At 42.6% G+C, this 19210-nt stretch overlaps 1 protein-coding gene across 2 annotated transcripts in view; it reads right to left on the bottom strand.

The window, feature by feature from the left end:
• Positions 1-5433: 5433 nt before the first annotated feature.
• The window catches only part of LOC116986261 (bactericidal permeability-increasing protein-like), a 37436-nt gene continuing 23659 nt past the window's right edge, over positions 5434-19210 (bottom strand). Inside the window, exons 11-16 of one of the 2 annotated variants that reach the window (XM_033041623.1) lie at positions 17587-17754; positions 17374-17441; positions 14457-14499; positions 14133-14196; positions 10900-10976; positions 5434-6747 (exon numbers count right to left, since the gene is read on the bottom strand). In XM_033041623.1, coding sequence (XP_032897514.1) covers positions 6706-6747; positions 10900-10976; positions 14133-14196; positions 14457-14499; positions 17374-17441; positions 17587-17754 — 462 coding nt within the window. In that variant the 3' untranslated portion in view covers positions 5434-6705. Of the gene's footprint in view, positions 6748-10899; positions 10977-14132; positions 14197-14456; positions 14500-15472; positions 15689-17373; positions 17442-17586; positions 17755-19210 lie in introns of those variants that run through there. The other variant, XM_033041624.1, reaches the window with a different exon arrangement.

Here is a 19210-nt window from a genome sequence, read left to right as displayed (position 1 = left end):
ATGGGGAGAATGTACAAACTCCATACAGACAGTCAGGGTCGAACCCAGGTATCTGGCGCTGTAGGATTTTAACATTGCAATCATTCTTTTTCCTACAACTGAAATCATCCAAGGGCAGGGCAGATTCCAACACTATCCTGTCCCGGTAGCAGCGTCCCATTTCAGCAGAAGAGTCCCAGCCTGATGTTCCAGCCAGTCTGAAGAAGGGTCCCGACCTGAAACATCACCTATTCCTTTTCTCCAGAGATGCTGTCTGACCCGCGTAGTTACTCCAGTTTTTTATGTCTATTCCCAGTTTGAAACATTGTCTATCCATTCCCTCCACATATGCTGCCTGACCCATTGAGTTCCTCTAGCGGTTTGTTTCTGCTCAAGATTCCAGCATGTGCAGTTTCTTGTGTCCCCATTATCTTGGCTTCCTTCTTTTAATAACAGGGCAGAACAATGGTTGCTGGTTGCAGCTTAGCCATTTTAAAAGGAACTAATTTGGAATTACTTAGAGTATAAAGTAGAGTCAGAGTATAAAAGTGAGGTCGACCGATTGACCAAATGGTGCCAGCATAATAACCTGACTCTCAACACCAACAAAACCAAGGAACTGATTGTGGACTTTGGAAGAGGTAGGATAGGGATCAACAATCCCGTTTATATCAATGGGTCGATGGTGGAAAAGGTCAAGAACTTCAAATTCCTGGGCGTGCATATTTCCAAAGATCTCTCCAGGTCCCAGCACACTGATGCAATTATAAAGAAAGCACATCAGCGCCTCTACTTCCTGAGAAGATTATGGAGAGTCGGTATGTCAAGGAGGACTCTCTTGAACTTCTACAGGTGCACAGTAGAGAGCATGCTGACCCGTTGCATTGTGGCTTGGTTCGGCAACTTAAGCGTCCAGGAGCGGAAAAGGCTGCAAAAAGTCGTAAACGCTGCCCAGGCCATCACTCTCTGACTTGAAACACGTGCAAGAGAAAAAGAAGATGGCACATGGAATTAACTGGATTTCTCTTTCAAGGAGCTGGCAAAGGCATGCTGATTGAATGGCCTCCTGTGTGTAAGATTAATCATTCTCAATGTTGAATTTAAGTTATTCCTTTTCATACTTTAGCCAGGTTTACAATATGGAAAGCAAGTTTGGAAGGTGGAACAAACAAGATCACTGGGGTTTAAATTAATGAAGGCGCAGAAAACTGCTGCACGTTGCTTGGAATGCCAAGTGTTTGTGAATGTATTCACACTGCAAGCCAGCTCCAATCATTTGTTGCTTGGCTGAGTCAATGCGCTGCTTTGCTTGACAAGAACAGACCACCCTAGAGGTACATTCAGCTTAATTATTGTGCAATGTGAACACAAACATCCACTTGTTTCCGTGCTGGAGAAATGGGTGCATGTTTACTGATAGAGCTGAGAACTTTACAGTCTGTTCCAAGTAAAGTTCAAACTGGGCCTTTCTGGAGTCTGACCTCAGCTTCAGCCTCTGAAACCTTTCTTCCTTTCGTTTCTGGATCCAAATCATTAAATATTTCTCCTTTTCTGTGGCCATTAACACGTGACAGGAAGCAGAGTTCAACAGAGTGAAGATAGACTCATAGGGATTGGAAGTGTAAACTTGGTAAGTAAGGGGACCATTGTGTCTTGGTGTGCATAGCAAGAGACTGAATACACTATTCAGTGATACATCCACTGCCATGTATGCCACTGAACCTCACAGGGAACAGCTTTGCTTCAATCTACTGTAATAGTTGGTGTATAATATTAGACGAAAAATATACAAAGTTCTAGGAATTTTTTGAAGCAATCTGGTAACGTCTAATGGATTTGCTTCAGTTGTATTGCATAACTCAAGTTTGTTTTTGTTAATTTGTTTTCATAAAAGCCAGTATGGGTGACCCTGACCCCCCCCCCCCCCCCCCGACGTCCCCAGGCCGTGCCGGGCGGAGATTCAACACTGACAGCCCTCGGCAAAGGGCCCCAGGACTCCACGATGTTGGTCAGTGCTGCCCGTGCTGGGAGCTCCGTGAACCACAGCCCCGCGATGTTGGAGCAGCGGGCCCAACACTCCGGAGCTTCAAACGGCGATCCAGGTAGGTATCGCCCTCTCCGTGGTGAATCCAGCGCCGCGCCGCCGAAGCTCTGGTCCGGTCCCCGGTCACTGGTAGGAAAGGCCGCTCCGATCCAGTGATAGGCCACGAAGAGGGGGGGCGAGAACGCAACTTGAAATAGTCGCATCCTCGCTAGGAAGCGACTGGGAAACGGTTTCCCCCTCACCCCTCCCCACATAGAAAAACTAAAGAATCCCCAAAACAAACTGTTTAGACAAACTAAAATTTAAAAAAGAGGGGAAAGAATGGACAGACTGTAGGCAGAGGCGCCTTCAATGCAGCGCCCCTAGTGGAGCAATGAATAAATTAGAGTCAGTGAATAAACAATAAATAGAAATAAAATTCCATTTCATTATCATCTGTATAAAAATAAAAATAGAGAAAATGGTATATTCTCATTAACTTTATTCATTAATACATTTGTTTAATATCGCTTACTACATGGAAAAAATATTTACAAATCCAAAATAACTAATTAATCACAAACAACCAAAAATTAGATTTGTCCAATACCTCAGCTTTACCCCAATACTAAGAACACATTGTAAATGTTGTTAAGATTTCCAAAGGTTTATGAACTGGACCACGACTTGAACAGCTGAGACCAGGTTTCACATACAGTGAATAGAGTGGAGAATTGAATGATGAAGAAAGGGAGGTTAAAGGTGAGCGTTTCGATGAAATAATGCGTAATATAGTAATACCAAAAATCCTTCCAATAGGTTTTATGGCATCCGAAACTTACTAAGGTTGAATGATTGGATATAAGAAGTTGAAGGTGAAATGTAGTAAAATAAATGCCTGGGTCAAGCCAATCACTAAGCAAGCAGTGCTTAACGTTTCTTTATTTAATGCTGTAATTTTGGTGTTTACAAGAAATACTGAGGCCTTCTCAGCAGCGGTCTTAACTTTGTAACCCTGCTTCTGCATTTTATCAATTTCTGAGCCCGTCATAACATCAAGGTCTTCTTCCTCTGCCTGGTGGCTCCTTCTTTGGCAAGGAGTATTTGTCCCCCACTGATGACCCCCTCTCCCATCTCCAACACCCCTATTCCTCTCTGACATTCCCTTCTTGCCTTTTACCTTTCCCCGACAAATTTGTTTTCAACTGCTGATAGGATATCTACCGTCTTGACTTCTCTATCCCTTTCACTCAATCCAAGCTCACCCTCTTCACGCACGCAGATCAAGAATCTTGATGCAGGCCTTTACCCAAGATATCAAATGTCCCTTTGCCTCCATAGATACTGCCTGGCCTGCTGGGTTTCATCAGCATTTTTTCCCCCAGATTCCAGCATCTGAAGTTGCTTGTGTCTGTCACTTTGATATTGTAGCATTTCAGTAAAAAATGCAAACCATAATCACGTCAGATCTATATGGTAAGTAAAAGGATCTGTCAATAAAAGTCTTCACAGTACTTGACTTTCTATAGATGCTCATATTATAACTTCTATTGCATTCAATTCTTCCTTTTTACACATGCAAAGATCAATGAGTGAGAAATCTAAAGTATGGGCATTTTTCCCTATTGTATCTTAAAGATTTGATGTTTTGCCGTGATAAGACTCTGTCCTTACTTTCCGGTGTCTTCTTTAATCAACACCGAAACGGCCCTTCAGCCCATCGAGTCTGCACTGAACATTACGCACCCACTTACACTAACCCAATCCTCGTAAATGTTATCTCACACACCGACACACTGGGAGTAACTTACAGGGCAAAACTAACCCCCCAGATCTCAAGTTTAGTTTAGATTAGAGATACAGTGTGGAAAGAGGCCCTTTGGCCCAATGACACTAACACTATCTTAAACACACTATCTTTACCAAGCCGGTTCTTCCTCAACCGGAGAACCAACCAATCCCCGTCTACAGATACTCTCCTCCGCCTAGTCATTACTCTTAATAACTTTTCATTTGACTCTTCCCATTTCCTCCAAATACAAGGCATAGCTATGGGCACGCGCATGGCCGCCTCTTTGTAGGGTACATCGAACAATCCTTGTTCGAGACGTACCAGGGCCCCATCCCCGACCTCTACATCCGCTACATCGACAATTGCATTGGTGCTACCTCCTGCGCCCACACTCAACTCACTGACTTCATCAACTTCACCACTAACTTCCATCCGGCACTCAAATACACCTGGATCATTTCCGACACTTCCCTATCATTTCTCGCCCTCACTATCTCCATCGCAGGGGACAGACTCCTGACCGACATCCACTATAAACCCACTGACTCCCATGGCTATCTAGACTACACTTCTTCCCACCCTGCTTCCTGTAAGGACTCCATCCCCTACTCCCAATTCCTCCGTCTACGCCGCATCTATTCCCAGGATAAGGTGTTCCACACCAGGGCATCGGAAATGCCCTCATTCTTCATGGAACGAGGGTTCCCCTCCCCTACTATAATGAGGCTCTCACCAGGGTCTCTTTAATACCAGGCAACACTGCTCTCTCTCCCCATCCCCCCACTCGGAACAAGGGCAGTCCCCCTAGCCCTCACCTTCCACCCCACTTGCCGTCATATACAACAAATAATCCTCCGTCATTTCCGCCACCTCCAACGTGACCCCACCACTCGCCACATCTTCCCATCTCCCCCCCCGTCTGCTTTCCGCAAAGACCGCTCCCTCCGTAACTCCCTGGTCAATTCTTCCCTTCCCACCCGCACCATCCCCTCCCCGGGCACATTCCCTTGCAACTGCAGGAGATGCTACACTTGTCGCTTTACCTCCCCCTTCGACTCCATGCAAGGACCCAAGCAGTCATTCCAGGTGCGACAGAGGTTCACCTGCATCTCCTCCAACCTCATCTATTGCATCCGCTGCTCTAGATGTCAGCTGATCTACATTGGTGAGACCAAGCGTAGGCTTGGCGATCGTTTCGCCGAACACCGCAGCTCAGTCTGCATTAACCAACCTGATCTCCCTGTGGCTCAGCACTTCAACTCCCCCTCCCATTCCAAATCCAACCATTCTGTCCTGGGCCTCCTCCATGGCTAGAGTGAGCACCACTGGAAATTGGAGGAGCAGCACCTCATATTCCGATTGGGCAGTCTGCACCCCAGCGGTTTGAACATTGACTTCTCCAATTTCCGGTAGCCCTTGCTGTCTCCTCCTCAGCTCTCCCTCAGCTATCTGGCTTCTCCTCTTCCTCCCCCCCCCCCCCCCCCCCCCTACATCAGTCTGAAAAAGGGTTTTGGCCCGAAACGTTGCCTATTTCCTTTGCTCCATAGATGCTGCCTCACCCGCTGAGTTTCTCCAGCACTTTTGTCTACCTACAAACCTGTACGTTTTTGTAGTATGGGAGAAAACCGGAGCACCCAGAGAAAACACATACAGGTCACAGGGAGAATGTACAAACTCCGCACAGACAGCACCCGTAGTCAGGAATGAACCTGGGTCTCTGCCATTGTAAGGCAGCAAATCTGCCACTGTGCCACCATGCTGTCCCATTCCTGTCTCTGGGAATTGGGAGGAAACTAACATCTGGAGGAAATCCACATGGAAACAGGGAGAACATATGTTCTCCAAACAGACGGCACCAGAGATCAGGACTCGTGCAAGTCATTTGATGCTGCAATTCTGCTTGCTGCATCACTTTGCCACTTTATTTATTCATTTATTTTCAGATCCGAGAGTCACTGGCATTTCTTCACCATTCCTAAATTCCCTTCAGAAGGTAATTCTGCGCTGCTGCCTTAAACTGTGTTTGTCCTTTTGGTGTAGATTTGCCAAATGTGCTACAAGGAGATCCAAAATCTAGACCCAGTGATGATGAAGGACTGGCAACATATTTCTAAATCAGGATAGTGTGTGATTTGGAGGAGATCTTGCAAGTGTCTGCTGCCTTTGTACTTTGTACATCATGGATTTGGGAAATGCTAATAAAGTAGTTGAGGTGAGTAACTGCAATATATTTGTTGTTATTTTGTTAAAAGGTGGGTACTGCAGCCATCATGTACAGATGGCGGATGGAATTCCCATTCAAGAAGGCTCTGTTGTCCTGGACGTCTAGGCAAGTGAAGAGTATTCCCTCGTGGTGCTCACTCCTGACAAACAGGCTTTGGGATGCCAGGAGGTGTTCGCTAGAGGATGACCTGCACTTGCAGGCAAGATACTAATGTGAATGATCCAATTGAGTGATGTTGACAGTGGCAAACATGATGATGATAATGCCATTGAATGTCAAGGTAGATGGTTATAATAATATTCAGAAGCAGGCTAGATTTTACACTGACATGAAGCAAAAGCATATGCATATATGAACAGAGAAATATTTCCCTAACTCAGGAGCAACAAACCCATTTGTCACTACACCATTATTCTTCAGTCTTTAACTCTGAGATTGAATCTCATACACCAGCTACTTGCCGCATCCGTTCATTTTCACATGTACTGACGTAGAAAGTTGGTACGATTAACTTCTAAGCATTTGTCGGACAACACATCTTTAGGCTTAGTTTTACAGTCTTAAATTGTGTTGGTTTATATTGCCATTTAAAGGAAGGATTAAGAAATAAGTAAGTGTTATCTGGGTAACTGGATTAATTTAGTCAATTTTAGCAGTTTGGTATGTAATATGGCGGTAAATTAGCTTTCAATTTCCATATTGTATATCAGTTGCGAAGAGTATTGAACCCTGTAAGATAAACAGATGAATTATTATGTCAGAGTTGATTTCATATATTTTTAAACTCACATTGTAACATGCTGAATGCAATTTGAGCTGTTGTATCACAATATATTTTTTGCTTTCAAATTACCCTTCACATTTTTCAAAAACTAAATGCAGACTGTTGCCTGGTCTTTGTCAATATTTTATCCAATATTCTGAGTTGCTTTAAGTCTAACACAATCCACCTTCCAAACTTGTTCAAGCTCCACAATGGAAATTCTAGCTACTCTGTCATAGTAGGTTCCTTTTCTGAGTCAGGGTACCAATGGAAACAGTGTTCAGTATGTCACAGGTGTGAGCGCAAAGGCTTCAGCCCATGAAGTATTAAATCATCCCATATAAAAGTAAAGGTTATACTATTGGTCCAAAAACGAACCTTTATAGTAACCTGAAAATCACAAAATCCACTCTTTAATTGCAATATTTCCCTTTGAACTGATGTAATGGTCACATTTTCCAAATGTGTACGTAGGAGGGAAGCTTAGGGTTGGAAACCCTACAGAATTATTCTGCCAGCAGGAATTGTAGTTTTATTTTGGTTTACTTTAGAGATACAGCATGGAAACAGGCCTTTTGGGCCACTGAACCCACACCGACCAGCAATCACCCCATACACTAGCACTATCCAACACACTGGAGGGTGGCAAATGTTGTACCTCTTTTCAAGAAGGGCGGCAGGGAAAATGCTGGGAACTATAGGCCGGTGAGCTTAACATCTGTAGTTGGTAAGTTCCTGGTGAGTATTCTGAGGGATAGGATGTACAGGCAATTGGATGGGCAAGGGCTGATTATGGATAGTCAGCATGGTTTTGGACGTGGGAGGTCGTGTCTCACAACTCTGATTGATTATTTTGAAGACGAGTCAAAAAAGGTTGATGAAGGCAGAGCTGCATATGTCGTGTAAATGGAGTTCAGTAAGGCGTTCGACAAGGTTTCACATGGTAGGCTGTTCTGGAAGGTTAGAACAGACAGCTGAATGGATAGCAAATTAGCTCTGTGGAAGGAAACAGAGGGTAATGGTGGAAGGTTGCTTCTCAGACTGGATGCTTGTGACTAGTGGTGTGCCTCACGGTTCGGTGCTGGGCCCATTATTGTTTGTCATCTGCATCATTGATTTGAATGAGAACATACAGGGCAAGATTGGCAAGTTTGCTGATGATACAAAAGTTAGTGGTTTTACAGATAGTGAAGATGGTTGTGAATGATTGCAGCAGGAACTGGATTGATTGGCCAGGTGGGCGGAGGAATGGTTGATGGAATTTAATACAGAGGAGGTGTGAGGTGTTGCATTTTGGGACGCCAAACAAGGGCAGGACTTATACAGTTAATGGGTAGTGTTGTAGAGCAGAGGGATCTAGGAGTACAGGTGCATGATTCCTTGAAGGTCGAGTCACAGGTACAGTAGATAAGGCAGTCAAAATGGCTTTTAGCACTTTGGCCATCAGTCAAAGTGTATTGAATATAGAACTTGGGAGGTCATGTTGCAGTTGTATAAGACGTTGGTGATACCGCATTTAGAATATTGTGTTCAGTTCTGGGCTCCATGTTATAGGACATAGTCAAGCTTGAAAGGTTTCAGAAAAGATTTACGAGGATGTTGCCAGGACCAGAGGGTGCGAGCTCTAGGGAGAGGTTGAGTACGCTGGATCTCTATTCCATGGAGTGCAGGAGGATGAGGGGAGATCTTATATAGAGGTGTACAAAATCATGAGAGGAATAGATCGGATAGATGCACAGTCTCTTGCCCAGAGTAGGGGGATCGAGGACCAGAGGACATAGGTTCAAGGTGAAGGGGAAAAGATTTAATTGGAATCTGAGGGGTAACTGTCTCACACAAAGGGTGGTGGGTGTATGGAACAAGCTGCCATCGTTTATGAAACAGTTAGACAGGTACATGGATAGGACAGGTTTGGAGGGATATGGACAAAGCACAGGCAAGTGGGACCTGTGTAGCTGGGACATTGTTGACCGGTGTTGGCAAGTTGGGCCGAAGGGCCCATTTCCACACTGTATCACTCTATGACTATGACTCTAGGGACAATTTACTTTTTTTTTTACAGAAGCCAATTAACCTACAAACCTGTATGTATTTGGAGTGTGGGAGGAAACCTGAGCAGCCAGCGAAAACCCAAGCGGTCACAGGGAGAATGTACAAACTCCATATAGACAGCCCCCTTAGTTAGGATTGAACCCGGGTCTCTAGCACTAAGGCAATTCTACTCCTGCGCCTTTGTGCCACCCTTGGAGCTCTTAAGAGAAATCCACAGCCATCACTGTTCCCTTATAGTCAATGCAGAAGTGCACTGCATAAGCTTTCAGAAATGAGATGAGAGTTAAAGTGTCTTGACTCTCACATTGGTGTCCATGCACAGCATCTCCCACCCTTACATTTGTATCCAAAGGTAAGCATCATGGAAAATGAATCAGTGGAATTCCCTTCATTGATTGCTGTTCTTTTTCCAAATAGATTGCGAACTGCATCTTTGATCAGCCCATAACTCTTAGCGGCTTGAGGCTACTCATGCCATTCGTGATCAGTAAAGTTCAGTGCATGGGAATGTGCGGGTGTTGCCCAAACATGCTGAAGACCAAAGCTCCGCTCTAGGATCTTTGCTGAAGACTGTTGCACCCTGCAGACCAATACAATTTTCTCCCGTCTGTAGCTTTCTTTTCTACACTAGCATTGTGATTGCCATGAGAAAAAGAAACGTGCCAATGATGCAACACTGATATGACCTCCCACAGAAAACCATACAAAACCCCATTAGCTGCACATGTTCAGCACACCAGAAGAGGGTGACATTTTTTGGTGTGCATATCTAGTGGACTGTATCGGTTTAACATTGGCCCAAACAAAGTTAGTAGAAACACTGCAAAAAAGGAAATAGAAAAGCAAGAATGAGTAACCAATCTGAATTTAAATGGTAAAGACTTTTCTTGATCAACCTTTTTGGAGTAATTTCAAAGAGCAACCACTAGAAGAATATAGTAGGTGTAATATTTCTCATAGATTTCACATATTTCATTGATTAATACACTAAAGAACCACAATTAGAACAAGTAGAATTAGCTAGCTGGCCATAAGACAGAAAGTGGAATAAATGGGTAATCGGGAGCTATTACTGTCAGAATCGTAGTCATGCAGCACAGAAACAGGACCTTTGGCCCATCTTGCCCATGCTGACCATAATGCCCCATATATACAACCGCCTGTCTGTGATTGGCCCATATCCCTCTAAACATTTCCTATCCATGTACTTGTCCAAATGTCTTTTAAATTGTGTTAGAGTACTTGCCTCAACTACCTCCCCTGGCAGATCATTCCATACACCTAATGCTCTGTGTGAAAAAGTTGCTCCTTATGTTCCTATTAAATCTTTCCCCTCTCACCTGAAACTTATGTCTCTTGGTTTTTGATTTCCCTACTCTGCATGTAAGACTCTGTGCATTCATCCTATCTATTCTCTTCATGTTCCTGTGTGCCTCTAAAGATCACTATTCACCCCCCTGCCCTGCAAGGACTAAAGTCCAAGCATGCCCAATCCCTCGCTATAGCTCAGACATGTGCTGCCTCTGATTTTATCCTGTTCATTCCTCAATGGTCTGTTTCTTTCCTGCCTTTCCTATGATTGTGGAGCAGTTCACTTTTTTCTTTTCGGTTTAATTTCACAGTTGCATGTTTGGCTTCTTAATTGCTCTCTTGGGACTTTTCTCCTGATTGTATTTTCCATCATGCTTTCAATGTGCTTGGTGAGAATATCTTTCCTTATGTTCAGCTTTCACATGTCCTCCTCCACTAAACATCTTCTTTCCAGCACAATATCCATTTCCAAGACGATACTCAAATCTATTTTGATTATTGTTCAACATTATTGTAATACTGTTACATTTTGTTTTGTTTCCCAAATCAGATTTGATCCAATTTTTTACCCTGGTCTCCATCATGCTTAGCATTAAAAATGTTATTAACTCCAATACCATTTAGTAAAGATAAATATTAACCATACTTAAGCATGCTGTAGATGCACATTTACTGGATTACAAATAAGTTGTTAGTTTGAGTAAATGAGAACTGGAACTATTCACATCTCCTTTTTGATCAACTGAAACCCTTACCTGGTCAATTTCAATGATTGGATTGATCAATGCTATCTTGTCTATTTTTGGTATTGGGAGTCCCTTCTTCAGTTTTGCTTTGAAAACATTTAAACATTTAGAAAACATTAAGTACAAGAGGAGAATTATATCTTATACAACCAGACTCTGGTTTTCATATTAAAAAAGATACATATATATTAGAGGAAGTTAAACAATTAGTCTCTCGAAAAACACTTGTTACCAGCAACATGGTTATAATGTAAAGTACTCTGACCACCAGTAAACAGTGACGAGTCCCATGACATCTCATGTTATATTATTGATAAATGAATAGGGATCTATATTGTTATATCTGCAAGAATACCATTTATGTTATTTTACCATATTACATAAGTATAGTCCATGTAATAAACAGCAATTCTCCCTCACAGAACAAGGTCTAGCATTTGTAAATATGACACTGTAACTGACAAAGATAACTCAAAGTCTAATGAAATTGTCAAAGCTTTGGGAATAAACAAGATATCATGTGGGAGCGTAATAGTATAGAGCGTTAAGGTACAGAAGTGTGAAAATGCACACCTCCAGATTCAGGGACAGGTTCTTCCCAGCTGCTATCAGGAAACTGAATCATACTACCACAACTAGAGAGCAGTCCTGTACAACTATCTACCTCCACCAACTTCGGACAATTCTTGATCAGACTTTACTGGCTTTATCTTCCACTAAACGTTATTCCCTTATCATGGGCCTGCCTCTTTGTAGGGTACGTCGAACAATGACTGTTCCAGGCGTACACTGGACCTATCCCCGAACTCTACCTCCGTTACATTGACAACTGCATCGGTGCTACCTCCTGCACCCATGCAGAACTCACTGACTTCATCAACTTCATGACCAATTTCCATCCTGCACTCAAATTCACTTGGACCATCCGACATCTCCCTACCACTTCTAGATCTCACCATCTCCATCACAGGAGACAGATTATTGACCAACATCTACTACAAACCCACTGACTCCCATAGTTATCTAGACTACACTGCTTCCCATCCTGCTTCCTATAAAGACTCTATCCCCTACCCCCCAAATCCTCCGCCTATGCCGCATCTGTGCCCAGGATGAGGTTATCCATACCAGGTCATCGGAGATGTCCTCATTCTTTAGGAAACGGGGGTTCCCCTCTTTTATTATAGATGAGGCTCTCACCAGGGTTTCCTCGATATCTCACAGCTCAGCTCCCCACCCCCCCCCCCCCCATTCATAACAAGGACAGAGTCCCCATTGTCCTCACCTTCCACCCCATCAGCGGTCGCATATAGCATATAATCCTCCAACATTTTTGATACCTCCAACGGGATCCCACTGCGGGCCACATCTTCCCATCTCCACCCCTTTCTGCTTTCTGCAGACACTGTTCCCTCTGCAAATCCCTAGTTAACTTGTCCCTTCCCACCCAAAACACCCCCTCCCTAGGTACTTTCCCCGGCAACCGCAGGAGATGCAACACCTGTCCCTTTACCTCCCCCCCTCAACTCCATCCAAGGATCCCAACATTCTTTTCAGGCGAGGCAGAAGTTCACTAACACCTCCTCCAACCTCATCTACCGTATCCGCTGTTCCAGGTGTGAACTCCTGCACATCGGCGAGATCAAGCACAAGCTCAGCAATCATTCCGCTGAACACCTCCGCTAAGTCCACCTTAACCAACCTGATCTCCTAGTTGCTCAGCACTTTAACTCCCCCTCCAATTCCCAATCTGACCTTTGTGTCCTAGGCCTCCTCCAGTGTCAGAGTTAGGCCCAGCACAAATTGTAGGAACACCTCGTATTTCACTTGGGTAGCTTACATCCCAGTGGTATGAACATTGGCTTCTCTAACTTCAAATAGCTCTTGCTTTCCCTCTCTCTCCATCCCCTCCCCCTTCTCCCACCAGTCTTACTGTCTCCGACTACATTCTATCTCCGTCCCGCACACTCCCAGCATCAGTCTGAAGAAGGGTCTCGACCCAAAACATCACCCATTCCTTCTCTCCAAAGATGCTACCTGTTCCGCTGAGTTACTCCAACATTTTATGTCTACCTTCGATTTAAGCCAGCATCTGCAATTCTTTCCTGCACATTCCCTTATCACGTATCTATACACTGTAGATGGCTTGATTGTAATCATGTATTGTCTTTTCGCTGACTGGTTAGCACACAACAAAAGCTTTTCACTGTTCCTCGGTACACGTGACAATAAACTTAACTGAAACTGAGCAGCCTAGCAAGTAACATTCCATACCACATGATTGATGTGAACACTTGGTTTCACACCACAAAAATGTTCAACAATGCCCTCTGGTAACTGCATGAGAGAAGAGTGTAATGACTGGGTAGATCCAGTCCATAATGGACAGGGAGCTGGGAAGATTCGATAAATTAAAAAAATTAATCTGTAAATGGAAATTCAAAAGCTTTCTGAAAGGCATGACTGATGAAGTGAAGGTCAGTGATATATTTTTCTGGACAGAAGAAGGATCAAATAATTTCAAGAGCTGGACACTCCGTGAGTCAGAGACCAGATGATCCAACATACATATTGAGCTGAATTCAAATCACGGGGCCACATTTATGAGTTCCATTGCCAAGATAAAACCAGGTGAGTCAGTCAACAAATTTCGTATAAGGTTTAGAATGCAGTTAGGAAGTACAAATTCAAAGTAGTAGATGGAGAGTAATTGACAATTGTTTGGGATTCAGCACACCTGCAACTGCAGAAAGCTTGGATTTGGAAAAATGAGTTCATGATAGTACAGGACGTAAAGGCATCCACAGCATTGAGTTTGGAAGACGTGAGGAATTAAATTAATCTCAGTAGAAATAAAAACATGGAGAATTGAAAGCAAAATGCAGAATTAAAAAGCTCTCCAGTAAGAAGCAAGGATCAGTCCCCATCAGCATTGAACACATCACCGGGGTTTGAAAACCAGGCACATATCCACGAGATGTCACTGTTAGTTGCAGTGTCATTACCAATGGTTGTGGCCTGTCATTCAGTGCTCTATGCCAACTAAAATCCTAGTCTGTTAATCAGACTGATCTCAGGGAGAGAAGCCTGTTAATTGAACAAGATAGGCACACTGTGAAGTCACAACTCCACTCCTTCATGTCAGAATTTCCTGTCTGAAGTGATTATTTCTATCCAGTCAACAGTTACATTGGTCCAAAGAACAACTCAACTGGAGGATTTGCAATTTTAGGCAGGCATACCATTTATTTTCGGAATCACAATCTTCTGTAGCCCCAATTTCAAAGCTGTTTCCATTGGCTTTACCTGGGAGCAAATTATAATAAAAATTAATGTAACATTTTTTTAATCTTTAAGCTTTATATTTTCCAAAAATTAAAGTAAAATTTTTATCTTTAAGCTTTATATTGTTACTTTAAGACTAAGTTGTAAGACTAAAATAAATAGTCACATGGTTTACTCACAGAAGTGATTAAAAAATATATAATCAGCAATTATATATTAATATGTAAAGTTAATAAGCAGTAATTAACCATATCACTTTTAAAGTGACTATGCACACTTACTGGAATGGTTCCCACTTTAGACTCTTCCAATACCAAGTCCACACTAATTTCAAAGTTAGAAAGATATTTAAGAATTCAATTTGACACAAATAAATTGCAAAATGTTAAACTATTGCAGAAAAATTTTCTTTAGAAAATTATAATGTAACTTTAATGGCTTGCACAATAAAATGGTTGCGCATTTGTTTAGGCAAACACTATTTTTGAACATGAATGCCTAATGTCTCCTCCAGGGAGGAACTTATCAATACTCTATTAAGTTGTAAAGGCAGAAGCCAAAATCAAAGATCTTGGTAAACTTAACTCTTCAAGAATTGAAGGGTAATACCCAGAATTCTTTTTTTAAAGGTTGTCAGAAGAGTGGGCGCGGTGGGTGGCGCAGAGGTAGAGCTGTTGCTTTACAGCACCCGAGACCCGGGTTTGATCCCACCTACGTGTACTGTCTGTACAGAGTTTGTACACTCTCCCAGTGAACGCATGGGTTTTCTCCGAGATGTTCGGCTTCCTCCCACACTCCAAAGACATACAAGTTTGTAGATTAATTGGCTTGGTATAAGTGTAAATTGCCCGTAGCTTGTGTAGGATAGTGTTAATGTGTGGAGATTACTGGTCAGCGTGGTCTCCATGGGCTAAAGGACCTGTTTCCATGCTGTATCTCTAAAGCTAAAAAACTAATAGAAACTGCTCATTAAATAGACACGTGATGCAGAATTGAGTAGCGGATAAGGAAGTAGACACAATGCATGCTTTGCTTTGCATGCATCCATAGCCATGCAGTCGAAAATATCAAGAGCGGAACTCGCTATCAAAACATGGAGGGGACGGGGGACACAATTTTTTGGCGGCCACGCGCGCATGCGCACACTCACACACACACACGCGCGCGAGGCTTCGGAGGCTCAATCCAGCGCTAAAAGCGGAGATTTTAAAATTGGGATCACAAAAACTTGGGGGGAGATGTCCCCCACCTCTCAAAACATGGGGGGGACATGTCCCCTCTGGCCCCCCCGGGTTTTCCGCCCCTGGAAAACATCATGTACAATTGAACAGTCCTTGCATTCTTTTGCACCTCTTTTCCTTCATTGTGCCTTGCGCAGAGGAAGTCAAGTAGGTCACATGCTGCAGGAGAGTCAGGATGGATATAATCTGGGGAGTAGGAGGGATGCTGTAGCTTTATGCTGGGATATCCTTGTGCATGAACAAGTCATACATCCAGAGGTCCAAGAAGCATTCTGTTATTTAGGAAAAGCATAACTTTTTAAATATATATTATTCCAACATGTTACACACAAATTATAATATGTAATAAAATGTCTAAATATTTTATGCCAATGGTCTTGTCTGTTGCAAATTATACGTATGACCTCAAAGATTGGACTATACCTTCATACCCAATATCAAAATGATAGGGGCACACAGGTTATGAAAATAGACTAGCACTCATTATTAACACATTAGGCCTGCAGCAAATGGTTTGATGATCAATGGGAGAGGCACTGCAAAATCCAAGATTAAGTCCTGTTTCTACACCAAACATGTTCTACATTGTGTTGGAATCACACAACGCAAAGAAAAGCAGGACTGGTTAAAATCACAATAAGTAACACAAAGCTGCTTGATATCTCCATCTCCATGGGGTGGGGGGAGGTGTGTATGTGGGTGCGAGTGGTGTAGGAGGGATGGGAGGAGGGATGTGCCAGAAGGCGGTGTGGGGGAGGATGTATGTGGACGGGGGGGATTGTGTGTAGGCAGGGGGGTGTGCGGGCAGAGGGGTAATAGGGGGAGGGGTGTGTGAGCAGGGTGAGGGGTGTGTGGAGGCAGGGGGGTGGTTGTGGGGGCGGGGGGCTTGTGGGGGCAGAGGGACTGTGGCGGTGGGGGGGGGGGGTGTGGGGTTGCTGCTTGGGGCGGGGCTGCTGTTTGGGGCGGGGCTGCTTGGGTACTTGGGGCGGGGCTGCTTGGGGCGGGGCTGGGCTGCTTCCGGTCCCTCCAAAAGTCCGGTTGGAAACCTCCGCAAGCCACTCTCACTCCAGTAAAGACGCGATGGGGCAGGAAGGGGGCGGACCATCCCGGAGAGTGACAGGGGAAGAAACTAATCCACGCGGCGCCGACTGGCAGAAGAAGAGATCAATCTGCGCACAACGTTTTTTAAGATTTTTAAACCTCTTTTACGACTTTCAACTGATCGGAACATAACTTGTTGGAATCGCAGTGCAGGAGAACAGAGAGTGCACTGGCGAAAAATCGCAGCACTTTCGCGAACAGTTTTTGCGCAGATAGAAAGACTGCCAAACTGGAAGATAACAAGATCAGAGTTTTAGTTATGTGTAGAGAAAGATAGAGATAGAATAGATGGATAGATATAGATAGATAGAGATCATTGCAGCAACATTGACCCTTACTCAGAATCCTAGATATACCCATCTCATAGCTTTGTGGCAGTAACTTTTTCATGTGATCGACAACAGTTCAAGACCACAACTCATCACCACTTTCTTCAGGAAGGAGGAATTGACAATATATATTACAAACAACCGTTGAGATACTACATGGTTATTTAAAGGCATTATTTAATCCACATAAGAAATTTTAAGGGAGTATCTATTCTAATTGATTGAACAAATGTCAGAGAATAAACAATTTGATCTCCTCCAGTAAATTTATCATATCTTTCATTCAGTTCATTGGGATAATTGGAACTGAACCTTTTGAAAACAAATAGATGCTTGAAGTTGTCTGAAACATGCCTCACCACTGAGGCAAAAAAAAAAAGCAGAAAAAATATTTACCTTTATTGTTGTTTGTCTACAATTACACATATTTTGTGGCTTGAATTTGGTGTCAACTTGAATATCTAAAATAATAAAGCTAGGATCTGTTGACAGATAAAGAAAATATGTTTTTCCGCTTTACTTCTTACCTGCTGAGAGATACTGATCCATGCAGTTTTCCATATGAAGTGTACACCTGCCCACTCACACTGGCTGTCTGCGGTTGACATAAATTTTATTAAAACAATACCAGAACATGATTCTTACCTACAGGAAAAATAATGTTATTACCCCAGCCTTTTTCTTTTTTTAAATGAACACTGGTATATTGAATGTAAAGATCTAGTAAGAAAGGCACTTACAATACCCAAAAGGAATAGCTCTGCTAAGGAATTGTTCGGCAAGATTACAAATACTTCGGCTGCAGTAAATACATCAGAAGAGAATTTTCCTGGGACAAGCTTCACAATTGGTTGTTTTGTAGCACTCATCACAACTTTCATCAGTAAGTTGGGGTACTCCTTTGCAACCTGGATGGGGTCAAGGACATTTTATAATGGACTGTCAGGAGACATTAGAATTATTATTAAACCCATTCACTCATTATCCCCAAAGTTTGACTAAAAGCACGTCAGTTCATTTCCCTTTTGAAATTTCAAACCAGTTCCAATTTATAAAGTGTATATTTATTTTTCTTAATGAATATTTATGAATCTGATATGTATTTTTAATAATGGTCTGACTCTAATTCTGTAATTAGAATCAGAACATCATTGCATGATTAGAGCATTCAATTTGTTTTAACAGTAGAATTGACTTTAACTTTTAGATGACCAATCAATAGAGCATGTCAATACATCACATATAATGGCACGTTCTGTCAAAGAAGCGGCCGCAGTTTTAATGAATTGGCTTACTGTTTTTAGCCAAGAGTCATGAAGCATCAAGTGACCACCCTAATGTAGCTTAGTCAATTAAAAATTTCCAATTCAGGCTGACCTGGCTGCCTTTGAAATGCAAATAGAGAGTAAATCATAATTGTCAAGGATTTGACTCGTAGCACAGCTGAGACCAAAATAAGAATTTACTGTGTGGAGAGATTGTGACCCGTGCAAGAATCAATTAGTTCAAAGTTAAAATGACCATCAGTCCTAAAATGGCCACTGACAACATTTGAGGCTAATATAGTTCCAGAAATGAAAATTGACTCAAAAAAGTTCACATAAACTCACATTGAAAGGAAGAAATGTTAATCTATCATTGGCAGTATTATCTGAGGGAGGATAGTTGCCCAGGTCATAAGGGATGTCTCTCCTCTCTTTGATTAGAGATCGTTATTTGTCCTCAGCTCACAAGGAAATCTAATTGTCTCATCCAAACAATTGTATCTCCAATGATGCAGCATCTCTAAAACATTTCTATGCTCCAATTTTGAATGGGATTGAACCTGTAACATTATAAATCATGGGCATAAATGCGACACACTGGCCAATCTATCACAACAATTTCTGGCGTGTAATTAACTGGATTAATCAAAGAAGGGTCTTGACCCGAAACGTCGTCCATTTCTTCTCTCCAGAGATGCTGCCTGTCCCGCTGAGTTACTCCAGCTTTTTGTGTCTATCTTCTGTCTAAAGCAGTATCTGCAGCTACTTCCCACACAACTAGATTTTAATGTTAATTTACAATAATATTTTGAGCAATAAATTTCTGAAATGTTACAACTTGACTAATGTTGACTTTTGTCAAAGTTACTATTTCAAATTGGGAGTAACTTAAAATATTTCATAATTTTACAGGGATCGATGCAACGCCAATGTTACCGACTTAAGAAGAAAGCACATTTTAACCATTGCAAAAGGATGGCAAGAGAATCATCAATGTTAGTATTTTTTAATTCTCTTTGTTAATTTATCATTGAAAGGTGAGGGGCAAAGTAAAAGTGGAAAAAAGTGCTTAATATAGAAACTGCTTAAATTATTTGCA

Source organism: Amblyraja radiata, chromosome 23, assembly GCF_010909765.2.
Source record: "Amblyraja radiata isolate CabotCenter1 chromosome 23, sAmbRad1.1.pri, whole genome shotgun sequence".
Classification (NCBI taxonomy): Eukaryota; Metazoa; Chordata; class Chondrichthyes; order Rajiformes; family Rajidae; genus Amblyraja; species Amblyraja radiata.
This window is presented reverse-complemented; position numbering and strand designations above follow the sequence as displayed.